Here is a 27,015-nt window from a genome sequence, read left to right on the forward strand (position 1 = left end):
TTTTAAAGCAATACAGAGGGACATAAAGATTTCTATGAAAATACTCTGATTTGTATCCTGCACTCCAGTTTGGTTGTGAGATGAATTTGAAGCCCAGCAGTACTTCCCCAAGAGCAGCCCCAGACACAGAAAAAGCAGCAGTAAAGTGACTACCTCAAAAGAGGCTTCAAGCACTCATGGCTCCTTAATGATTACTATTAATTCTCAAGCCCTTGTGGGAAGTGGACTTAGGCCAGTCAGAAATTAAGTCCTTGCCCGCCTTCCTTCTGCAGGTTGGCAGCAGGGCTGAGAAAGATCCCCGTCCTTCCTGGATCACAACACGAGACAGGCATTCTGGTCAGAAGCGGCGGCCACGGAAGCACGAGAAATACTATCCTCGTTTTTAGAAATGCACCTCCCGCTGCCTGAGCCCAGCACCTGGTATAATTCTAATTCTACTAGGGGCTTCCTAAGCTGGCAGATGGCATCCTCATTTTACCAAGGAGAAAACCTAAGGCATGGAGAGGCTGGGGACTTGGTCAAGGCCACAGAGCTAGTGAGAGGAAAGGCTAAGGAGTGAAGGCCATTGCTCTCTCCTGTCCCCAGCATCCCCTCCGTAATCAATTCTGGTATCCGTGTCATCTAGGATCTGCCTCTGAAGTACAAGGATGACAGGGATCCACACTTCTAGAAAATCCAGTGTCAGATTCTATGGGATAGGATAGCAAGTCGACATAGTTTCCAGTAAAAACTGGGGCAAATCATGTCCATCCTAGATGATGGGAGTTAAATGCAAAGTAGGCTTGGAAGGAGCACTGAGTATGAATAAGAAGCCTGCGTTACAATTGTGCTGCTTCTTCTTGGGTTAACCTTCCTAAGCCCTTGGGGTTACGCTTTAATGATCTCCAAGCCTCCTTCAGGTCTAACCCTCCATTCTGCCACAGACCTTGAAACGGTGCACTAAGATGGGCCATCCTAATCACTTTGTAATACATGGACTTATCAAATCATGATGTCATACAACTTAGACTAATACATTATATGTCAATTATATCTCAATAAAAGTGGAAGGAAAAAAAAAAAGGCAGCAGTATGTTAAGACCACAAATGGCCACAAAATCTAGTTGTTAATTCAAGGTCTTTGAAATATATGCCACCCTACCTTACGGCTACTAGCCAGAGCTCCAGTAGGGTAGACGACATAAAAAATATATTTTGCGTTGGATTATACTTCAGCTCCTTTCTCTAAACCATAAGAGATACTTAAAACACAGTATTATTTTACTGGGAAGTTCCCAATCTTTTAGTGTGTATTTTTCTTCAAAAAGATTTAAAATGATCCAAGACAACAACTACGTCCACAGCAGATAAACAAGTGGCAAGCATCATATGGTCTGGACCTGGTGCTAAATGCCCCCTGCGCATCCCCCATGTCTTCGTCCCCTCTCCGCAGAGGACCCTGGAGCTCCTATTTTCCCTGTTGATCCCATCATGACCTCATCACTTCTCCGCTCCCCGGCTTCTTGATGTGACCTTGTCATACTGGGCCGAAGCCCGAACCGCATGAGCCCTTTATTACATTGTGTCATTGTTGTTTCAACTGTTTTGCTAATTCTCCTGAGCCCCACAGAGCAACTGCTACAAAGTGATTATGAAATTGCTAAACAGCAGGATAGGAAAATTTTAGTGCATCAGCAAAAAACTCATAGTAACAACTTTGGCACAGGAGGGAGAAAGCAGGAAGCAAAGAAATATTTCCATGTCTGCTTAGAAATTTGTCTGCAGGGGGAAGAAGCAGAAGGCAGGCACTCACACATGCAGGGAAGGCTGATGCCCGCCTAAATCTAACCCTCGTGACCACTGAGGGCAGGCACCACAACACTCAAGGCAACCATGAGGCTTCCACAACTCTTCCCAGGTCTCCGAGCTAGTCAGAAGGGCTAGGATTGGGGCTCCCATGCCCAACTCTCTCCCAGACCCTATTTTTCATTCCCAGGTTTAAAAAAAAAAAAAATCCCTTGGGTGCGAGGGAAGGAAACATAGTTTAGATTCTAATTGTGCAGTCAGATAAGTAGTTACAAAAGAGTTTCAGTCCATTCTTTTAACATGACCTAATATCCTAAAATCAGAATGTTAGAAAGAATAAATTCTAGAGCAGCAAGGACAGTCCCTGAGATAAGTATCATCGCTTGTGCTACAGTAACAAGGTCTGATTCTCATGAAAGGCAGCAAGCATTTTACAAAGACCCAAACCGAAGAGCATGAAAAAGGCAGACCTGCACAAGAGGCATTAAGATCCACCACCAGAAGCTAGCCATCCAGCCGGACACAAGAGGAATGCATTCATGCCATGGCATGACAAGAAGCTGGACAGACAGCTCATATTTACCTATTTCATACAGACAGACGTGTTGGATTTCTCTCTGATCTATCGCGAGCTCCAAAGCAGTATGGAAAGAAGTCAAGGCACTGTTGATTTGACACTGAAGAGAAAAATGAAAAGAGTTACTGGCTAAAATCTGTCATTAACATTACAATCATCTTCATTCCAAAGCATCTTCTTCCTTAATAGTTATTTTAAACAGATTAAACAGCACAGAAGAGAATGACCTCAAAATTTCTGGAACATTCCAATTTGCTTGTGAGCTGTGAGATGAACCTCGGCACAGAGTCCTTCTTTTGCTCTGGTGGGAAACTCCCCCTCCTGTGTATACAACAGGCAGACCTTAGAGATAACCACAGGTTCGGTTCCACACCACAACAAGCGAATATGCAATAAAGAGAGTTGGAGGAATGTTCTGGTTTCCCAGTGCATGCTAAAGTTACTCTTATACTATCCTGCAGTCCATTAAGGTGCAACAGCATTGTGTCTAAAGAACAATGCACACGACTTAATTTAAAAAATACTTTGTTGCTTAAAAACTGCTAACCATCTTCTGAGCTTCCGACAAGTTGTAATCACAGATCACCATTCACAAATATAACAATAACCACAAGAGTTTGAAATACTGTGAAAATAACCAAACTGTGATACAGAGGCATGAAGTGAGTAAATGCTGTTGGAAAAATGGGTTGCCACAAACCTTCAATTCATTTAAAAACAAAACAAAACAAAACAAAAACCCTGATATCTGCAAAGTGCAATAAAGTGTAGCGTAATGAGACGGGGTGTGTCTGAACCCAGCCCAGGCCGGACAGACCCCGTCATTCCTGAGTGACTGCCTGAAGGCTCCTTTAGGCCTGCCCTTAGCACACTGTCCCCGCTGGGACCCACTGACCCTGTCATACAAGTCCCTAGTGTGGTTCCATGTCCGACTGCTGCTGGTCCTCTCATCTCCTCCACTGACACTCTGTTCTGACTTTTGCATTTATTTAACACAATGGACTCTCCAATGACTGTTCTCACTCCTGAGTAAATACATTTAGTGTTTCTTTCCACTAAAGACCCTCTCAAAGCCTGCCAACCTCATGCAGAATGCCTGATATGAGCACCTAAAAAGCATCAAACTCAATCCTAAATACAGCATTTAATCCTACATACAGTGATGACTGGTGTTAATAAATATAAATCCTAAATGCGCTAAAAATTTGGTACAGCCTGAGCTCAGTGATACATGCCCTGGGCCATCCCCTGCCCCACAGGTGCCACTCGGCTCCCTCCGCTGCGCATCCAGCCCTCCCTGGGCTTCCTTATGCTCCCCCGTCTGCTGCTCCTTGGCTCCCCCCTTTCCAGTGCCCCTTCTGCCTCTCCTCCTCCAGAGAGCCAAACAGGAGCAGAAAGGATCACAGAAGAAAGGCTACCCCATTCCTTGGCTCCTTCAGTGATGCATGGTCACTGTGCGACGCTTCTTGTACACCACGGGCCACACAGATGAGTCAGGGAGGTCCTTAGGACATCCTGTGACTCAGCAGCACCATAAGCCAAATGACTCATCAGCCAAGGCCTTGGCTCCATCAATAACTTCATGCCCCATAGTAATGCTTCACTTTGCCAGGATGGTTCCAGCTGCAGCGTTCAATCCCTCGTCCCCATCCACAAAGCCTAAGAGAGGACACACATCCCCACACCAGCGATTCCTGGTCTCAAGGAGGTTAACATCCAGTTGGAGGGACCCTCTCAGGAGACGCTCACACTGAGCTATGAGCACACAGCCCACAGCCACCAAGGTCCCAGAGAGATGTTAAAAAAACTTTTTTTATTTAAAAATCAACTTTGTATGCAGTGTGTGTGCGTGTGCACAGGTGTGTTACAGAGTAAGCTAGTGGGACACTCATCAAGCCCACTAACTTTTTTCTTTCTGGACCAACCATTCTCTCCCTGCTTCATACGCGTACTCGGTTTAGCACACTGGCAAGAAACCACAGTGCTGCGGGTTCTGCTTTGCATGTGTCTCCCCAGTTTGCTAAGCTCCTGACACTTAACCGTCGCACACAGGGTATTTCCAGAGAATCACTGCCACCAAACCGTGTCCCGCTGCGGCGCCCTGCTTGACAACGCAATGCCACACCACCCTGCAGAAGACCAACGACTCGTGAACATTAATTAAGGGGCAACTACTAAGTGCCTGGGATCGTATTGGCTGAAGCCACAAAGACAAATCACAACAGAGCTTTAAAAGCAAGTTTAGAGAAAAAAACAAACTGAGCAATATTTCAAGCAACACTGTTTCTCCTAGCCCTTTCAAAAAAAAAAAAGAAAAAAGTCTGAGATTGGCATGTAGGAGTTCGATTTTCAGATGGAGAAACCAGAGTTCAAAGAGGTGAAGTGACATGGTTAAGGTCAACAAAACAGCAATAGGGTAGTACTCCCTCGGCTAATTGCCTGCAGAGTATGCATTCTTCAGGCAGAGCCATACAGGCATGATTAAATTAAGGGCTTTGTGATGGGGAGATTATCCTGGATTAATGGGGTGGACCCTCAATGCAATCCCAAGTGTCCTGATAACAGGCAGGCAGAGAGAGCAGGCAAGTGCGGGGAGGGGGGTTGCTAATAGGGGTGCTTTCACTACTATAAATGATAATAACCACAACATAACAGAGAAAGAATTATCATCCTCAATCTGATACCGGGTTTACAGAGTCATTTTTTGAGGAAATCTACGTATGCTGAGCTGAAGAGAACACAGAAACCAGGCTAGAATAAAACAGCAATGAAGCCAAGAATCTGAGACCAGGTACCATCTAGGCGTGTGTCCCATGAATTCGGCATGGATGCTCCGTATCACAGAAACTACCTGACGTCTCCACTTCCTCACTGGTAAAATGAGGAGATAATGCTGGCCAGCACTACCTGCTTCCAGAGAAAGCAGTCCAGAACAAAGGCACAAGTCTTTGCCAAATTAAATGGAGCCTATCTGTTGCCAAATTAAAACCAGCACCTCGTACAGAGATATGGCATGTTTTTCCAGTTATTGAGGATGCCTTTCTTGATACCTGTATTCCTTTCTTTTCTTTTTAAAAATTCTTTTTAAAAAAAAAATTTTTTTTAAGATTATTTATTTATTTATTTGAGAGAGAGACAGTGAGAGAGATCATGATGAGCAAGGAGAAGGTCAGAGAGAGAAGCAGACTCCCCGTGGAGCTGAGAGCCTGATGTGGGACTCGATCCCGGGACTCCAGGATCATGACCTGAGCCGAAGGCAGTCGTCCAACCAACTGAGCCACCCAGGCGTCCCTTTAAAAATTATTTATTTATTTATTTATTTGACAGACAGGGATCACAAGTAGGCAGAGGCAGGCTGAGAGAGAGAGGGAAGCAGACTCCCCACTGAGCAGAGAGCCAGATGCAGGGCTCGATCCCAGGACTCTGAGAATGTGACCTGAGCTTAACCCACTGAGCCACCCAGGTGTCCTCCTGTATTCCTTTCTTGATAGCATTTTATACTTGTGTGGCAACTGTCCATGGGCTTTTTTCCTCCATTTGACTCTGCATGAATGCTGCCGGTGTGTAGGGAGACTTGGCATTTTTTTTAGTCAATTTTGCATATGTCACCTTATACTCATGAACTCTCATGACTTCTTTCTAAAGCTTTTTCTCTTGGATTTTCTTGGAGAGAAATTCAAATCATATGCAAATAATGCTGGTGTCATCTCTTCCTATAGAAGGGACCCCTCTGAATGGTGAGAACCACTGCTACAGATACTATCAGCAAGTAAGCTTGCCTCCTTGCTTTATTCCCGTCTTCATTGAGGTTGTTGCACCATTAAATATAGTTTGTGGGACATTTTCAGCAGATGCCATCATTACCAAACAAATTCCCTTTCTATTTCTAATTTGCTAATAGTTTGTTTGGTTTTCGAAGTGGATTTCATTAAATGCCATCTGGGCACCTAGTGATAGGACTATGTGGTTTTAACAATTACTTCCTTCATGCAGGTTATAAGGGGAAGACATTTTCTGAGGCTGAACCATGCTTGCTTTTGAAATAAGTCCTGCTAAGGTCATAATGGGGCATTTAAAAAATACCTTGCTGGATGTGACTTGATAATATTTATTTAGAGTTTCTGTATTCAGAATGAAGTTGACCTATAGTTTTCTGATCAGTATTCTCCTCTAGTTTAGGTATCAGGATAATGTCAGAACTTGCAGACTTGTAGGAAACATCTTCGTATTTTCTACATTCTGGGACTACATAAACAACTAGTTCACTATAAAATCATACCTTTCAACTGAATAATTCATTCATTTAAAATGTTTAAAATATGGGGGCATCTGGGTGGCTCAGCTGGTTAAGTGTCCAACTCTTGGTTTCAGCTCAGGTCATGATCTCAGAGAGAGGAGACTGAGCCCCACATCGAGCTCTGAGCTCAGCTGGGAGTCTGCTTGTCCCTCTTGCCTTTCCTGCCCCCATGTCCCATTCATGCTCTCTCAAATAAATAAATCGTTAAAATGTTTAAAATACCATAATTTGAATTTTTTCTTTTAGTGGACATACAACATGACAAAGAATATTAAACATTAGTCAATAGTACCAGATTTCCTTGCCAAGTTCATAATCAACACAGTTTTGGAACTTGGGAAATTATTTGTTTCATTTACAAATCTCAGGAGATGTTGAGATAAATGATTTAGTGCACACAAAATGCTCTTAGGGAAGGTATATTGTCCATAAAATTAGACATATGCTACCTGTTAATAGTGCCAGGAGATAAATCACAATATTGTCTTCCAACATTTTGAAAAATTTGCAAAATGTAGCAATTAAGTTTCTATTTTATTTATGAGACTGACGTGCTACCTACTGCGCTAACGAGGCACCTAAGTTTCTATTTTATTTAGACCACTGAAAGAAATTCTAGATTCTTTCTTGCAGACATAATTAAGAGCTGTTTGGGTTAAGATTCTACCACAAATATCTAAGTGTGTATTCTTGCCTAACCCAAACACAAACAGACCTGAAGAGACGGGACATCTAAGGGACCACAAATCATATTTTCCAATTTTAAAAATGTAAAGTATTTCTACAGCAGTATATTTTTAAAGCCCTTTAGAAAGTGAGTATAAAGACACAAGAAGTCTGAATAATTTTCAGCACAGTAAGCCTGGAGTTACTAATGTGACATCCTGTTCTACAGAATACCTCCACTAGCTATACCAAGTTATACCAGCTACCGAGCAAAAGATTCCCTCTCTAGAACTGAAAAAATGGAAAATGGAAATGGAAACAAAGCCAAGTCCTTTTGGGGGCCTGACACAGACTCTAGTGCCAAAAGGACATCAAGTTCCAGACTTCCCTGAATCTCTAAAGCAAGATTCCATTTCCAGGCAGTTTCCTCTGGTGCCCCCCCCCCCCCGAATCGCATTTAGCATCAAAGGGCAGCTCTAGCTCACACATAAGGGTCTCAGCTCAGAGCCAGTCTACTGGCATTCAAACAATGTTGCCATCACCCCGTTCTGCTGCGTTCCACACCAGGGAGTAGATCACTGCTGCAGTAGCAAATCAAAGAACATGACAGTCCCCGTGGGCATAAGCTGCGAGGAGAGGGTAATGCCCACACAAAACACTCTAATATTCACTGGAGAATTTCCAGCTAGGTGAGTACAGATGTTTGTAAGACATTGGCACATTGTTTCGAGAGGTTTAAGTTACCAAGTAAGCAGAGTTTTAGATTTGGGCAGAATTCCTGAGGTGAGTCAAGAATGTAGGTGCTCTGCAACAAGACAGGCTGTGTTTGTGTGTGTTAGGGCACTAAAGGGCCTCGAGGTCTCTAATATTCATGAGGTACCTGGGTACTAAACACACAGGAAACTAAATATGCAAAAAGCACAGTTTTCAGAATACTAAATATGCATGAAAAGTTAATACCTTAATTTGGCCTTAATTTGACCATCCACTGGTAGCACCCATTCTGGCACCATGTGTCCTCTATCCAAGAAACACTAATAAAACCCTGGGGATCCACTGTTTTAGCTGTGGTCAGTGAAGCACAGTGTAACACACTGTGTACCCCAAGACCTGGGTAGCACGGCTTTTCTCCCTGCCACTGCACACTATCCTAAGAGCATTAACCTTTTCCCCTTGCTTCTTGCTGTGTTTTACAATGATTTAGTAAATCGTGAGATTCAAGCCTATTTTAAGTTAGCATGGGAATCTTCCCATTTTGAGACCTCTGGGGGAACTTGCTGGGCTCTGTACTCAGAGACTGCCAGGGTATCAGGGGCGTCTATGTGAAAAGAAAGGAAAACCTGAAGTGCCTGTAAGGAGACACTAGTTGACACTGACACTGTTTGGGGCTGACTTTTGCCCCCACCCCCAAATTCATATGTTGAGGTCCTAATCCCTAGTATCTCAGAATGTAACTGTATTTAGAGGTAAGTTCTCTAAGGTGGTAATTACATTAAAATGAGGTCTTTAAGGCCGGCCCTAATCCACTGTAACTGGCAGGCTTAGAGAAGAAGGGGACATGGGCATGTGTACACACACACACACACACACACACACACACGAAGACCACATGAAAGCAGAGGCAGCAGGCGGCTATATAGAAGCCAAGGAGAGATGGCTCAGGAGAAAAAAAAAAATCAACTGGCTGACACCTTGGTCGGATTTTTAACCTCAGAACTATAAGAAAACTAATTTCTGTACCTGCTCTGTGGTTCCTTGTTAGGGCAGCCCAAGGAGACTAACACATCACATGTCAGACATATCCTTTTCTTGGGGAGCCATTGTCCTATGTGATGGGAAGGGGACAGGTCCTGCCTCTTTGGAAAAGCTTTCTGGTCCTAGCAGGGGCAGGAGTACCTGACCTAAACAGATCACAGTACCTCCTCCTCCCTCCCACTCAGAATCTGCTCCTGGAGTTTTTTCAGAGGAGGTAAATGTGGGCAGGTTTGGTCTCCATCTGCATGCATGCGTGCATGTGTGTGTTGTGTGTGTGTCTTCCAATGCATGTGCATGCATTTATGGGCCATCTAAGTTATTCCCTATACGAACTGTATAGTTTGTGTAAATACGAGACCAGTCGTCCGAAAGCTTTTATCAATATACATATGTACCAACAGTTTAGAAGAGGGCTATTTCCCTAAACCTTTTCCCAACAGGGAATATTTTTAGTATCTGCCAATTATTTTCCCCCTTGCTTTAATCTGCATCTCACAGATTCTATTATGAAGGCCACATGGTAATGACCATTTGTGTATCTTTTGGCTTGTCTATTTTTAGATGTGGCTATTTCTTCTTTTTGTATGTTTATCCTTTTGCTATGTTCCAAGTTTGTAAGAGTTCTTACTATGTTAAGGATGCTAATTATAGCTTTATTCTTCATTTTTTAAAAACTTTATGAGCTAATTCTAGCTTTATTCTTCATTTTTTCAACTTTGTTTATAATATTTTATAATATAGAAGTTCATTTTTATGTCCCTTCTCCTAATATTTTGATCCATGTATGATCAATTCTATCAGTCTTTTCCTTACTGTTTTGGTTTCAGAGTTCTGTTTACACAGTCCTTGGTGGGGGAGAATGGAGCTTTTAATATCACTGCACACATGGAATCTATGAATTATGCAGAATAAGAGGAACTTTTCAAAATGCCATAGATGAGGCTGCTTTCATTCTGACAAAAATCCAGGGGTTATAGAAATAGAACTATCATCCCAGCACAACCAAGAGAAGCACAGGGCAAGAGGCCAGAGTATGCACTCAAGATTCACATGCACGCACACACACACGCGCGCGCGCGCGCACACACACACACACACACACACACACAGAGTCCTGCCGTCTGGGATCCCAGCACTGGTCAAGGCATTTGAAATACGCAGTGACCCAGACAAAGTCTCTACCTCATGGAGCCTGCATCTCATTCTGATGGGGAGAGACAGACAATGAGCCAACAAGAAACTCACTCTGCTCTCTGTGTGCCCAGTGAACAGGAGTGTTTGGGCAGAAATGAGGAGGGGTGGTGAAGGAGACCGGGAGACCAGCGGCAAGCATGACGCCAACGTGTCCAATACTACAGTCATGAAAGATCTCCCCCAGGAGGGGGTGAGCAACGTCATAGGAGGTGAAGAAGTGGCTCTCTCTGCCTCTGACCATCCTTCCCAGTCCTCTCCACCCACAGTGACCACCAGCTCATCTGGCACTTTTTTTAATCACCTTTCATGCGTTCAGTGTTGCTATTCATAGTTAGATTATAAATTTCTTTTGGGGCAGGGGCTCTTGCTAGCCCTCTCGGCATCCCCCAGAAGGCCCTTTTACAACAGAGGCAACAAATCTCCAATTATGCCCAAGAAATGGAATATGACAGGTCTATTTTCAGCACCTCCACATGGACAGCAATCCCCTTGAGAAAGGAGTTTAACCTACGTAACCAAATCCAGTGCTAATGAATGGTAGAACTGAATTAACGCACCAGTGACGACATTTCCTCAGTGTCTCAACAATTACACACAAGATGTCAACAAAATCTGCGACGGAAAGTGCTTTATACTGGGTCTACAGCCCAGACGCAATTCGAAAAGCCCTGACCAAGCACCGTGTGCTTAGTGCTATGCCACAGTCACATGACGTTATTGAAGGCTGGCATGGGAGGCACTGTCCTCTTTCTACACGCAAGGACACAGCCTCAGAGTGCTCGGACAGTCCAGAAGTGGAAGAGCCCATTCTGAGCTGAGCCCGATGCTTGTTCAGCCATGCCATGCTGCCTTTTAAAAGAACAGGGAATTTGTGTGGAAAAACAGCAGTAAATGGAAAAGAAATGTGTTTAATGATGCTATCAAAGAACCAAAATCAACAGTGCAGAAGACAATGTAAAGAATTAACTCAGGAAAGCAAAGACCGTGGAAATACAGATATCCTAATCTACAAAAAGTCACACTACTCGAAAGGCAGCAATTCAAGATAAACAGACACACCTGAGTACAGCTGGAGAAGATCCACTATGCAAAGACACCGGCATGAGAGACAGAGGAGCCGCAACCAGGAAAGCAACTCTGAGAAGTTTTCCTACACTGAACGGCACTCTCTGTTAAGGATGGCAAATGGGCAAGCTCCTATGTTTTTCCCCCAAAGAGGAACTGAAGACAAGCTGTAGGAAGTGGAGGCAGGGGCGCCTGGGTGGCTCAGTGGGTTACAGCCTCTGCCTTCGGCTCAAGTCATGATCCCAGGGTGCTGGGATCGAGCCCCGCATGGGGCTCTCTGCTCTGTGGGGAGCCTCCTAACTCCTCTCTCTCTCTCTCTCTCCCTGCCTCTCTGCCTACTTGTGATCTCTGTCTGTAAAATAAATAAATAAAATCTTAAAAAAAAAAAAAAAGAAAGAAAGAAAGTGGAGGCAAACCTAGGTAGTTCTTTCTGAAGATTAAAGAACCATAAATTTTTTTTTTATGACAGCTTTGTTGAGAGGTACTTCACATCCCAAAAGACTCATCCTTTTAAACATACAATTAAGTGGCTTTTAGATTTGAAAGCTGGGGGGAAAAAAAACCAAAACCTTAAAAATGATGTAGTCTCGTGTTTCTCAAAGTGTATTCTACAGAACCATTCAAGTCTCACAGGCTACCATGTAAAAATGAATTTTCCTGGTCAAACGAGTTGGGCAAACACAGACAACATAGCTGCATACGCCAGCTCTCTCTCAGCGACAAAGCAGAGTCTCCAAGCAGGCCGGGCATATCGGATTTGCCCGACATGAACCTCTTCTCATGGAGCACATCCAAACTAGCCCATCAAATCTGGGGTCCAGGGCAGATGCTCTGGAAAAACCCTAGTTTTCCAGGAGAAGAAACAGAGCCAGAGAAGGCTAACGGAGGTCTTATAGCACTTTCAAGCAGTCCCGTCTGTGAGCAACCATTGGGAAGGAGACCATGTCTTTACTGTTCATGACAGAGCCAAGCCCTCTGCAGACTTAGTCCAGTGCTTTCTACACGACAAACCCTGAAGCCCCCAAGCAATAGGAGAGTAGACTCCCAGAGCTGACAAGACACCGTGAAGAAACAAAGACCATTACCACCCAACAAATCAGGGCACGGATTCAAGAACTCCATGTACCCACGTGTTTCAGAGCCCGGAGTTATAAAGAAAAACAGGAAAGCTCAAGACAATGTTATGAGAAAATACAAGATTTCCCACAAGAGCTCTGCACATAGGGTAGGTAAAAGGGAGAAATGCTGTTTCCTAAAACCAGACTCGGTCACCCCTCAAGGAGTTCACGGTCTTCTCCTCAGCAGCGAGAGTGAGGGACAAAGGACTGGGACACTGTATGGATACGTGGGCCCACGGTCAATATAGGCGATAAACAAGTGAAACATCAAACTCCTCTGCTTCAATTTGGCATTAAAGAAAAACCTATTAAAAAACGGGTAAGCAGAAATGAAAACAAGAACGATCCGCACCACCCAGAAAGGCAGAGGCAAACAATAAATGTGAACGAGGAACTCCTCTGAGAGAAAGGAGATCTGGGTTGAGAAACAAAATCAAATGACCCCTTGTTTCCCTAGTCACGCCTGTTCTACCCACCTCTCTCCACCAAATGGTCCAGGCCCACTGAGCCTGGATCTCCCCGTATGCTGCCTCTTCTTGGCTCTGGCCTTGAAGTTAGGCTAGTCCCGCAAGCTCTTACCTCTACCTTCAAACTCCCACAGAGGCTTCCGTAGCCTGGCAAACACCCCCAGTTCTGTGTTGTCTTTCCCAGCTGTGAGGGCGGCACCTTCGGTAAGCCGCACCTGGCCTGACCTTCCAGGTGGCCTGTGTGCATGTTGCTCAGAGCCTGGCTACGTCTTCATCAGCCTGTGGCCTGGCCGCCATGCAGCACGGCTCTCCACAGCGCGAGAGCCCTGCCCCTGTCCCCACAGCCCTGCGGCCTTCACAGCACTCCCTCTCACCCCCACAGCCAACGAAGACTAGCACTCACTCAGAGCTCCGTGAGCAGCAGCACAGGCCTCCCAGATGACAATCGCCCTGGATTTTTTTTTTTTAAAGATTGTATCAATTTATTTGTCAGAGAGACAAAGAGAGGGCACAAGCAGGGGAGCAGCAGGTGGAGGAAGAGGGAGAAGCAGGCTCTCCGCTGAGCAGGGTGCCTGAGGCGGGGCTCCATCCCAGGATCCCGGGACTGTGACCTCAGCCAAAGTCTGATGCTTCTCAGGACTGAGCCCCCCCAGGCGCCCCACCACCTCACTGAATCTTAACAGCAAAACTATGCCCTAGGTTCCCTAGGGATGGGGGGCACTGTCGGGCAGACAATGAGGGTCACACAGAGACTCAAACAAAAGTACCAGACAGCAGGCCTCAACACACAATTTACATAATAAATGAGATTAATCATAACAACAAAAGACACGGGGCAATGACCATTTTAGAGAACTAACCCTTCAGGCAGGACCCAGGGAAACACTTCACCTGTTAGGACTGGTTCATTATAAAGGATACACATTAACAGCCAGAGGAAGAGGTAGGTGGTACAGAGGACGAGGTCCCAAAGGGTACAGGACACAAACTTCTGTCCCTTGGGAGTTTGCGATGTGCCAACCTCCCAGCAGATGGATGCATTAACCCATCTGGAAGCTCTCTGAACCCTGTCATTTAGGATTTTAATGAAGGATCCACTAGGCTTGGCTGATTAAATCACTGCTCTGGGTGACTAATTCAGTCTCCACCTCCCCCGCATCCCAGGAGGCTGGTGGTAATAAGTGCTACGGAAAGTTCCAGCCCTCTGGTCACACCACACAGCCTCCATCCTGCAGCCACCTAGGAGCTACCAGTCAACTCATTAACAGAAACTCAGGGTAAAGTTGAGAAGAGCTTGTTAGGAATAACACACTCTTCTATCACGGCTCACTTAAAAAGTTCCAGGATTTTAGGGCTCTGTGCCAGGAACTAGGGACAAAGACCAAATACAATTCTTATGATAGCACCATATTACAGCCCTCAAGCCCTCTCAAGTAAAACAATATGCAAGTATAATCCCTACCTACATAAGAACATTAATATTTCACTCTTAAGAGATGTATAAGGTTTTTTTTTTTTTTTTTAAATTTTATGTATTTGAGAGAGAGAGAGAATGAGAGAGAGTGAGTGAGCATGGGGTGGTAGGGGGGAGGAGGGTGGGTCAGAAGGAGAAGCAGACTCCCTGCTGAAAGGAAGCCCCCCCCCCACCATGTGGGACTCTGATCCCTGGACTCCAGAATCATGACATGAGTCAAAGACCATCACTTAACCAACTGAGCTACCCAGGTGCCCAGAGAGGTATAAAGTTTTTAAAAATGAATTCTATAACAAGCCAAATTAAGGAAAGTTAGAAATAAAATGGAAGTAAAAAATAAAGTGATCAAAAAAAATCACATCCAAAAGCCAGTGTAATCTCAAAGCCCAATCACAAAATAAACACAAATTTATACAATACCACAAAATAACACAAAAAAATACCATAAATAAATGGTAACACAACATTTTTACATATCTATTAGTAGTACTGGCATTTTTTTAAAATAGGCTCCACACCCAGCATGGAGCCCAACCCAGGCCTTGAACTCACAACCCTGAGATCAAGACTTGAGCTGAGATCAAGAATTGGACACTGAAGTGACTAAGCCCCCTGGGGACCCCAGTATTGGCATACTTTTTAAAACATATATATATATATATATATATATATATATATATTGTTTTTTTTTTTTTTAAGATTTTCTTTATTTTTATTTGAGAAAGTGTGAAAGAAAGCATGAGAGGGGAGAAGATAGAGGGAGATAGAGAGAGAAGCAGACTCCCCATGGAGCTGGGAGTCTGTCGTGGGACTTGATCCCAGGATGCCGAGATCATGACCTGAGCTGAAGGCAGTTGCTTAACCAACTGAGCCACCCAGGTGCCCCATTATTGGCATACTTTTAAAAGTAGTAAGTGGAAATTAAACAAGTACAATAGAAAACTAAAATGCATGTAATGTTTTATGTTAAAATATTATTGAAAATATATATATATGAGAAAAGTAGATAAAAACACTAATTATTTTTTTAAAGATTTATTTATTTTTTGCGGGGAGAGGGAGAGAGAGCAAGAGAAACCACAAGCAGACTCCCCACTGAGCGCAGAGAGTGATGCAGAGCTAGGTCTCATGACTCTGAGATCATAAGCTGAGCCAAAACAAGAGTCAAATGCTTAACAAACTGAGCTACCCAAGCGCCCCACTAAGTATTTTTAAGGTAATAGTGATAATGTTGTTCAAAACATGATAAAATCATAATTACCAAAGTTAAGGAACATTCATTTAAAAATATCTATAAAAGGTAGAATATAAAGGCATCTCAAAAACAGACTCCAACTCTATGTTTTCTGACCACAACACCATGAAACTAGAAATCAACCAGAAGAATAAATCTGGAAAGAGCACAAATACATGGAGGTTAAATAACATATTCCTAAGCAACGAATGGGTTCGCCAAGAAATCAAGATTTACATGGAAACAAATGAAAATGAAATCACAACAGTCCAAAATCTCTGGGACGCAGCAAAAATGTTCTAAGAGAGAAGTTATTAAGCAATGTAGGCCCACCTCAAGAAGCAAGAAAGATCTCAAACAACCTAACCTGACACCTCAAGGAGCTAGAAAAAGAACTTAAACTCAGCAGAAGGAAGGAAATAATAAAGATTAAATACAAAGAAATGACACAGAAACTAAAAAAACAGTAGAACAGATGGATGAAACCAGGAGCTGGTTCTTTGGGAAGATGAACAAAAGTGATAATCCTTTAGCCACACTCATAAAAAACAAACAAACAAAGGCAAAATCACTAATGAAAGAGAAAAATAATAACCACCACCACAGAAATACAAACAATTCTAACAGAGTATCATGAAAATCTATATGCCAACAAATCGAACAGAAAAGAAATGGATAAATTATTAGAAACATACAACCTACTAAACTAAAGCAGAAAGAAAACAGAAAATTTGAACAGACCAATCACTAGCAATGAAATGAACTGGTAATGAAAAAACTCTCAAAACACAAAAGTCCAAGATGAGATGCTTACAAGGGAATTCTACCAAACATTTAAGAAGCGGTAATAGCTATTCTTCTCAAATTATTCCAAAAAACACAAGAGGAAAGAAAACCTCCAAATTCACTCTATAAGACTAGTATTATCTAGACACCAAATCTAGATGAAGACCCCGCAAAAAAGAGAATTACAGACCAATACCTCTCATGACTGCAAACGTCAAGATCCTCAACAAAATACTGGCAAACAGAATCCAACAATATGTTAAAAAAAGATCATACACCACAAAGAAGTGGGATATATTCCCAAGATGCAAGGGTGATCCAATATTTGCAAAACTATCAACATGATATATCGCATCAGTAAGACAAAGAATGAAAACCATATGATCATTTCAACAGAAGGAAAAAAAGCAGTGACAAAATCCTCTGCAAAGTAGGTCTAGAGGGAGCATGTCTCAAGATAATAAAAGCCTTACATGAAAAGCCCACAACCAAAATTGTACTCATGAAAAACAGAGCTTAAGGTAAGGACCAAGACAAAGATGTCCATTCTCCCCACTTTTATTCAACACAGTCTTCGAGGTCCTAGCCACGGCAATCATTAACAAAGAGAAATAAAAGGCATCCAAATTGACAAGAAAAAAGTAAAACTCTACCTGCAGATGACATGATACTATATATAGAAAACCCTAAAGATTCCACCAAAAAACTACTAGAATTGATAAATGCATTTGGTAAAGTTGCAGGGTACAAAAATCAAGGTACAGAAATCCGTTGCGTTACCATCCACCAATAAAGAAGCCATAGAGAATGAAATTAAGAAAATAACTGCACTTACAATTGCATCATATACAGTAAAATACCTAGGAATAACCTTAACCAAATAAACTTAACCAAAGACCAGTGTCTTAACTTGGAAAGAAATTCAAGAAATGGAAAGACATTCCATGCTCATGGGCTGGAAGAGTAAATCTTATTAAAATGTCTGTACTATCCAAAGCAATCTACATATTTAATGCAACGCCTATCAAAATATCAACAGTATTTTTCACAGAACTAGAACAAATAATCCTAAACTTTGTATGGAACCACAAAAGACCTCAAATAACAAAAGTAATCTTGAAAAAAAACAAAACTGAAGATATCATAATTCCGGATTTCAAGTTACATTATAAAGCAGTAGTAATAAAAACAGCATGGTATTGGCATAAAAACAAACACACAGAGTGATGGGATAGAACAGAAAACCCAGAAAGAGACTCATAGTTACATGCCCAATTATTCTTTGGCCAAGCAGGAAAGAATATGCAATGGGAAAAAGACCATCTCCTCTTCAACAAATGGTGTTGGAAAAACAGGACAGCCACATCTGAAAGAACGAAACTGGACCCCTGTCTTTCACCCTACACACAAACAAACTCAGGATGGATTAGCGACCTAAATGTGAGACCTGAAACCATAAAAATCCTTGAAGGGAGCACAGACAGTAATTTCTCTGACAGTGAGTGCCATTGCAGCAGGTCTAGGCAGGTCTCCTGAAACAAGGGAAATAAAGAAATAAACTCCTGAAACATCAAAATACTGTGCCTGGGTGGCTCAGTAGGTTAAGCACCTGCCCTTGGCTCAGGTCATGATCCCAGGGGCCTGGGACTGAGCATCACATCAGGACCTCCACTCAGCAGGGAGTAGGTTTCCCTCTGCTCCTCACCCTGCTCAGATTCCCTCGACAAACAAAATCTTTAAAAAAAAAAAAAAAACCCACCAAAATAAAAAGTAAGCAACAGTCTACTATCTGCCTCTACCGATTTGCCTGTTCTGGAGACTTCCTCTCAATGGAATCATACAATACATGCTCTTTTATGGTTGGCTTTTTTTACTTAACATGCTTTCTAGGTTTCACCCACGTGGTGGCATGTATCAGGACTTCGTTTCTTTATGTTGCTGAATGTAATTATCCATTGTATGGATGCACATTTTGTTTATCCATTCATCGACTGGTAGATATTTGAGTTGTTTCCAGTCTTTGCTCTATGAGTAGTAATATGGACATATGTTTTCATTTCTCTTGGGTGTATTTCTAGGAATGGGATTTCTGGGTCATACGGTAAGTCCATGTTTACCATCTGGAGGAACTGCCAAACTTTTCCATAGTGGCTGTACCATTTTACATTCCTACCAGCAATTAATGAGGTTTCCAATAACACCACATGCTCATCCGCACTTGCTACAGGCAGATACGAAATGGCATCTCACTCGGTTTTGATTTGCATTTCTTCATAATGATTTTTGATGTGCAGCATTTTTTCATGTGCTTAATGATCATCTGCATATTTTCTCCAGACAGAGATCTCTTCAAAGCCTTTGCCTATTTTTTTAATTGGGGTATTTGTCTCTTAATTGAGTTGTCAAAGAGTTCTTTACATATTCTAGATAAAGTCCCTTGTCCTATCTATAACTCGCAAATATTTCTTCCCATTCTATGGCCACTCACTTTCTTGATACTCTTTGTAGCAACAAAGCGTTTAATTTTGACGTAGTTCAATTTACTGGTTTTTCTTTTGTTGTTGTGCCTTTGACATCATGTCTAAGAAGCCACTGCCTAAACCCAGAGTTGAATGGATTTAGCTCTTATATTTAGGTCTCAGATCCATCTGCATCCATTCTTCCATACAGGGTGACGTAAGGGTTCAACTGCATTTATGTGGGTATTTAGTTGTCCCAGAACCCTGTGTTGAAAACTCTTCTTTGCCTATCGATTTACCCTTGTCAAAAGTTAGCTGATTTGTGAATGTAGTTTATTTTCTTGACTCTAACTAACTATAGGTCTATTCTTATGCCATACCACATGGTCTTGATTACATTATACTAAGTTTTGAGATTAGGAAATAGGAATCTTCAACATTGTTCTTCCTTTTCAAGATTGTTTTGGCTGTTCCTGGTTCCTTAGGTTTAGAATTAGTTGATCAACTTTGCAAAAAAAAAAAAAAAAAAAAGGCAAGCTGTGATTTTGAGAGGGATAGTATTCAATCTGGTAACTCAATTAAGGGAGTCCTGCCATCTTAACAATACTGAATCTTCTGATAAAAGAACATGAGATGTCTTATCAGTAATATTTTAAGAACGCAGTTTAAACTTTCATTTGCCTCCTTATGGAAATAAAAAGAAAACCATGCAGCAGTACAGGCTGCTGAGACCATGCACAAAATAATGAACGATTATACTCCGGCCCAATATTTCTTGAGTATAATCTCTTACCAGGTAGCAGGAGCTACGGAACAGTTTCTACTCTTTGATTCTAATAATGACACCACTGGAGCTATACCCAAGAAAATAACTTAAAAAAAAAAGCTAGCTATCGAAGTACTTACGATCATAGTGAAATACTGGGAAATAATACAGAAGCAATAATCAAATATCCCAACAATTTCCCAACAAGGAAATATCAAATTATTAACACAACAGAAATCTAAATGGTCTGTATACCGGTTACTTTAAAAAAAAAAAACAAAACTAGTTTAAAACAGATCTGTAAATGAAACTGCATAAAGTCTCATGCGTGTATTAAAGATCACAAAATAATTTGAAAACAGCTTACTTATATCACTGGATTATTTTTACGAAGTTGCTTAACATCTTAACTATTATGCACGTGTTTTAAAAGGAAAGGCCTTGCTTGTCACCTGTAGCATGCAGGAGGGAAGACGCTGTGACAACCCACTTATTACTTCTTGTGACTCAGCATTCATGCTGCTGACCCGCAGAATCCGTTTAGCAATACGGTTATCAAGGACACCTAACAATAGATTGTGCTTTTAGCCCCTACTCTTAGGACTAGGGCTAATGTAGGCAAAGGAAAGCTCATCCTCTTATGCATATTTAGTGAGCTCAGGGATAAAATTCATTAACTTTCTACTTGCTTTTCAGCCCAACAGCCTGTAATGATAGAGTTGAAAGAACAGCATATGTATTTAACCTATTAGCAATGTGGTTTACTATCCTTTTCTCATTTCAGTGAACAGAGTTATTGAACCATATGATACAGATTCATCTTTTATTTATTTATTTATTTGCCAGACGGAGATCACAAGCAGGCAGAGAGGCAGGCAGAGAGAGGTGGAAGCAGGTTCCCTGATGAGCAGAGAGCCCCATGCCGGGCTCGATCCCAGGACCCTGAGATCACCACTTGAGCCAAAGGCAGAGGCTTTAACCCACTGAGCCCACCCAGGTGCCCCGATACAGATTTATCTTGCTGGAAAATGGAGACAAATATATAGCCTCCCCCCTTCTCTCCTACACCAGCTTGAACCAATCCCTTGGTCTGTGTTCTTCTAAGAATAAATGGCAACTCTATTTTTCAGCTCCTGAGGTAACACAGAGAACCCACGTAGGATGGAGGAAGAGAAGACTACAATTAACAGAACTTCAGGGAATTATTTCTCTTCCTGCATTGCCTTTTTCCTGATCCTATAAATAACAGCATGACATCATGCTGGCCAGGGCCGCTGTTCAAATACAAGAGGCAGGCTTGCTCAGCGACAGATGCAAAGAAACGAAAGAAACGCTGCTAAGGAACAGCTCCGATCCTGTCACATGCCCCAGAGACGAGCGCTCGGACCCAGGCCCTCCGTGGTGGGTGGCACCTCTGGGCCGGCCCCTGCGGGCCTCCTGTCTCTTTCCTCTAGCTGATAAATTAATCACCAAAGGGATCAAGCTCCGCTTTTCTGTCCCTGTCACAATCATGAATGGATGGGCTAAAAAGCAACACAGACCTCCCACTGACTCTGGGGAGCGCCAGTGAAAAATGTCACTTCATCTTAATAAAAGTACGGGAAGAAAGCAGTACAGTCCATTTTTTTTAAAGGGGACTCAGCTGAAGTCACCTGAAATAACGGGCAGGAGGAAGGTCCACAGACAGGACGCACGCATGTGGCGCAGATGTGTGCGAGCCTTTCCCATAGAACTTCGTAGCCTGCTGACGCAGAGGAACCCCGACCCTCTTAGAAGGACAGGGGACGGCAGGTTGATGTGAATACGGTGGAGGGAAGGTCAACCATCAAAGAGCCCTGAAGGGCTCTGTTCTGGGAAAGAAGCCACATCCTATCACGGGCCTTCTCAGAAGGAAGGGGAGGAGGACAAGTACAAAACAGGGGAGCAGACTGTAGTGACAAGGCTGCATTTCTCAGAACAAACAAAGCAGCTTCAAATATGATAGGGGAGATGATCAGGACAGACACACACACACACTGAAAGGTAGGGCTCATCATAACTTCTTCAGCATAGCCTCTATGAGGACTTGCACAAACGTCCTTCTGTCCTCACAAAGCAGTACTGTGATTGTAAAGGTCTGAGAGACAGTTACAGTCAAGGGCCTCGCAGCTGAATGATTGAGGGAGATGAGGAGGGTGGGTACTGGGGCTCACATCCGCTCATTTGGGTGCTCATCGCCATAAAGACAGACTTCCTCTCAATCCAATCACTTTTTACCTCATTTATTCAATTCACTTCTTCAGAGTCAGACTGTCCAGCCAACACGTCAGCATTTAACTATCTGGTTCTGTACCTTCCTTAGGAAGACAATTTGTTAATTGAATTGTGAAGACAGTTTTGCATCTCCTTCAGGACTGGTCTCAGGAACAGGCATAGGTGTTTGATAACCAACTTTTTCTTCACAAAGATGTGACATCAGTCCCACTGATCAGTGGATTTCTCACAGATAGACAGACTCATCTATTCAGCCAAGAAATATACACTGGGAGCCAGTCTTGTGCAAGCCCCTGACTGCTGTTCCCCAAATCCAAGCCCAACGTTTTAAAATGCTAGCATTCAGGGTCAAATAGTAGGGGTTCCAGCTTAGAAGACAGTTTCAAAATGAGAATTCTCAAAATGCTCAAATAACAACCTCTGCTGTTAGAATGTTTATCACTTTCATTCATTCAGATATTAAAAATTAGCTTCATTACTAGTCGTGATATAGTGTATATATGAAAATGTATACCTGTAAAATCAAATACATATATATATATTTTTTACATACTAAGTAGATGGTTAAAACTGAAGCAGAGGGAAGTTGTGCAAATCTATTGTTTAAGGGAAAAAGGAGGACTAGAAAAAAAAATAAAGACAAGCAATTAAAATGCAGACTTGTCTCAATACTTTTTAAATAACCAAGAAAGGGCGCCTGGGTGGCTCAGTGAATTAAAGCCTGCCTTCGGCTCAGGTCATGATCCCAGGGTCCTGGGATCGAGCCCCGCATCAGGCTCTCTACTCAGCAGGGAGCCTGCTTCCTCCTTTCTCTCTCTCTGCCTGCCTCTCTGCCTATTTGTGATCTCTGTCTGTCAAATAAACAAAATCTTTTAAAAATAAATAAATAAATAACCGAGAAAAACACTCATTCATTACTTGTAGCACAGTGGACTTATTACCATAGGTTTACTGAAAAGTACAAAAATTTGAAACTAGAGCTATAAATTCACATTTTAAAATTGAGATTACTATACGACATCCAGGACCAACTTCAGGGAAAAGCAAATACAGGTGCCATTTGGTACCTGTAGCCCTTCTCCATACATGCCCTGACTTTGCCAACTATGAGCCCAGTTTTACTGATGGCCTTCCACAGCAAAACAATTTTTGTTCCTCTTAAAAAGGAGAAAAGATCGGGGCGCCTGTGTGGTTCAGTGGGTTAAGCCGCTGCCTTCGGCTCAGGTCATGATCTCAGGGTCCTGGGATCGAGTCCCGCATCAGGCTCTCTGCTCAGCAGGGGGCCTGCTTCCCTCTCTCTCTCTCTCTCTCTCTGCCTGCCTCTCCGTCTACTTGTGATTTCTCTCTGTCAAATAAATAAATAAAATCTTTTTTAAAAATAAATAAATAAAAATAAAAAAAGAATAAAAAGGAGAAAAGAAAAAAATTCGGCAAACCTACTTCCTAGGCTTAGGCACTCAATAAGAGTAATACCCATCACACACTAGGCTCTGCTTGGCCCAAGCTAAGTACCACAGGACCCCATCTGTGCCTCCCAGCAGCAATGACAAGTCACACAGAGAAGTCAGCAGAGACTGAACAGTAGTGAGAACACAGGACCAGGGAGAAGGGTGGAGGGGGGAGCACACAGCCATGCAGTGGAGAGGAGCAAAGGCGGCAGAGAGAAGACTCCTTCTCCGGTCTGGCTGAGCTTCCCGCTTCCGCAGCCCCAAAGAGCACCCCATTCTGACATACCCCACGAACCACCAAAGGTGTCGACCTCCACGGCTAGGTCAAGTTAGGCCATAACAGCAGGAAATCATGAAACCACGACAGCAAGGAGTTATCAAGGGTCAGGATGGGGTGGCTGTGTCGAAGACCACCCTCCCTGCCCCCCAGAGGCACTCCAAATTGTCCTGGGTACACGTAAACAGTGGTTCATGAAATTAAAAAGAGCAGGCAAATGCACAGGATTTGAAAATAATGTGTGCAGAAAATGGAAACTAACCAGCACGGACTGAGCTCGTCACCCTGTGTGACAGCAAGCTTATACAAAAGCAGCTGTTCAAATTATTTTGTGGATTGACTCACTGAACAAACTGTGTCCCATGAAGCATCTGCCAAAGTTAAGGCCTGCAGACATGTTCTGTCAGTGTTTGTTGATAAAAAGATCTCGGGGGACCTATCTCTAGCCTAAATGTTTACCGAAAATTAAAAAAGAAAATAAAATTTAAAAAGAAAAAAAAAAATTCTCTGCAAGCAGATGTGTCAGGAGAGCCCGTGTTTTTCAGCATCCAGGTCTGGGGCTTTACAGGCCTTCCGGAAGCGATAAAACCCCTCCGGGCTGTCCCTCCCCTACAAAGGCTTCCCCACCCTACCCCCACCTCTGACAGCTTCCTCTGGGTCACCAGGGAAGATAAATGAAATGCTGGTGTCTGGGCACTGTGAGGGTGATACCAGTAATATTCCAAGCTATCCCCAAATCCTTTCCTCTTCTGGGCCTTTGGGAAGGACCAAACAGAAACAACGGGCACTTTCCTTTGGCCCTGAGGCTACAGATCACTCATCAGCAACAGAAACAGATCTTTTAGTTTTTTTTTTTTTTTTTTGGAAAACCAAGTATCGGTTCAGCAAGCAAGCTGCTTCACGGTGAAGTAGTCCTAACATCCACCACCCACACTCAGATCACACTCTTCCCCCACTGGAAGAGCCCCGAATGCCTGCCAAGAACTGTGTCATGTCAGCTACACACCTCTCCAAACTGCCTCTAGAAGGGTCTGATGGCTGTGGCTTCCTCTTCTCTAGGAGCATCCCAGCAGCCGTGAATAACTACTCACAGGAATGAACCGTGGCACAGACTAAGACCAACCTTAATTAAGTGTTTGAGATTGGGGGGGGGGGTGGTCATCAGGTTAGCTAAAAGTGAAGCTCTTTTGTTTTAAAATAAAAAATGTACTAAAATGGCTGGCTTACTTTTACATTTCTATCAAACAGCTTTGAAATGCAAGTTAGGGCATTCATTGATCTGGGGGAGTAACCAGAGAATTCTAAATAATGCCCAGTGCTAAGGTGCCTTATTGCTATGCTGCACACAATTATAAATTCTGGCTCTCACCCTGGGTGGCAAATCTGTTCAACACTGAACCTAGTCTCTTCATGTTCAGAGTTATTCAAAATATATAATGCCTGCCCTTTAAGAAATGGGCATTTAATGGGGCATTTAATGGTGACTGAATTGCTTAAGCGGCCAACTCTTGGTTTCCACTCAGGTCATGATCTCAGGGTCATGAGTTCGAGCCCCACATCAGGCTCCATGCTCAGCGGGAAATCTGCTTAAGATTCTCTCTTTTCCTCTGCCCCTCCCCCACTCATTCTCATTCTCTCTCTCAAAATAAATAAATCTTTAAAAAGAAAAGGACATTTAAGAAAACACTGACCCTATAATTCAACTTCCATGAAAAAATGGTCACTGAAGTGAAAAGGCTTAGTCAGCTTAAAATGCTTTTAGACAGTGCAATTCTGTCCTGCACAAACCCAAGGGAGCAGAGAAACTTTAGTAAACTAAACTTCTTCCCTTTGTGGAAGACCATAACCCTGAGAGACCGGGCTGCACAGGAAGCTGATCGAACTATGTTTCTAAGACTAAGGGGGAAAATGGGAGACAGAACGGAAGGCTCACAAGCCTGACTCCAAAGAAAAACCGTTTCAAGATAATGAGGAAAAAACCAGTTCAGACATAAGTGTAAATAATTCAGATCCTGGTGAGCTTTTTGTACTATGTTTCAATTATAAATCACCAGTAGAGTCTCTAAAATACAACTTCCACATGTAAAGGTGAGAAATCCTCGGTTTTAAGGAGGCACTTCATGAGAGAAAGGAATTATTCGCGAAATAATATACACTCTGTTGCCCACAACAACAACAATAATAAATTAATGAACAAATCATCCCTGTGCCTGCAAAAGCTTTCCTGGGCAAAAATCTTCAGATGCACCCATGGCGGTTCCTGGGGCCTGATTTCTAGAATCAACTGTGCTACAGGGCACCCAGTTAACTGGGCGACTGAGGTCATGGAAACCTTGCTATGATTCCCTCCAAGCTGCTGGTGCACCTGGCATAATGACCACCTGCTTCCATGGTATGATTTTTTTTTTCGTATAAATACTTTTGTCTTCAAATCCTCATGCCCCAGCAAACACACACACACACACACACACACACACACACACACACAGAAAAAAAGAAAAAAGAGATATAAAGGAGAAGCAGAGACCCTCCAAAGACCAGGGATGTTCTGCTAGAAGGAGACAGCCTGGCCTCATTCACTGCATGAGCCTGGGAAGTTCCTTGAAACCCTCTTCAATCCCTTTTTCTTTTCTTTTCTTTCTTTTTTTTTTTTTTTTAAGATTTTATTTATTTGACAGAGATCACAAGTAGGCAGAGAGGCAGGAGGGGGTTGGGGGGGTGGGGAGAAGTAGGGTCCCTGCTGAGCAGAGAGCTCGATGTGGGGCTCAATCACAGGATCCCAAAACCATGACCTGAGCTGAAGGCAGAGGCTTTAACCCACTGAGCCACCCAGGCGACCCTGGATCACTTTTTCTATGAAATGCAGATGACATTTTGTATCTGTGCCCTAGGTTTGCTCTGGGGATTAAATGGGAGATCACGAATAAAGTGCCTGGCAGAGGACCGGCCCAAAGGAAGCCTATGAAAAGGCAACAAAAGCTACTACTGTTTCGAAGCTGATGGTGTCCTTGACATTTCACCCAATAACTTGTGCATAAATCAGTCGTTAACCAAGACGAAAATTTAGAAACAGATTATCAGTAATCCCAGCAAAAAAAAAACAAACAAACAAAAAAAGGATCATATCTTGTATTTTTCACAGAAGACATGTGCTATGCTCCTGTGTCTTCGGCTGAGAGCACACCAATCTCGTCTCATTACCCTCGAGAGCGTTCACCCGTGCCCCGCCCACGTCTCCCCAACAGAAGGTTACTGACTAACATCCTGGGTTCCTGGAAGAGGCTTTTGTAGCAACAATGCGGCGAAAAGCACAAGAACGAAACGTTCCTCGGCCCAGTGACATTTAGGCTCGTTCTGCTAGGAGCCCCCGAGAGAGAGCGTTACAGAGCCGCTC

At 43.0% G+C, this 27,015-nt stretch overlaps 1 protein-coding gene across 2 annotated transcripts in view; it reads right to left on the bottom strand.

The window, feature by feature from the left end:
* TTC39C (tetratricopeptide repeat domain 39C) overlaps positions 1-27,015 on the bottom strand; it is a 106,706-nt gene that overhangs the window by 17,897 nt on the left and 61,794 nt on the right. For both annotated transcript variants that reach the window (XM_082698713.1, XM_082698714.1), the window contains exon 7: positions 2,369-2,462. In XM_082698713.1, coding sequence (XP_082554839.1) covers positions 2,369-2,462 — 94 coding nt within the window. The remainder of the gene's footprint in view (positions 1-2,368; positions 2,463-27,015) is intronic.

Source organism: Mustela nivalis, assembly GCF_964662115.1.
Source record: "Mustela nivalis genome assembly, chromosome: 14".
Classification (NCBI taxonomy): domain Eukaryota; kingdom Metazoa; phylum Chordata; class Mammalia; order Carnivora; family Mustelidae; genus Mustela; species Mustela nivalis.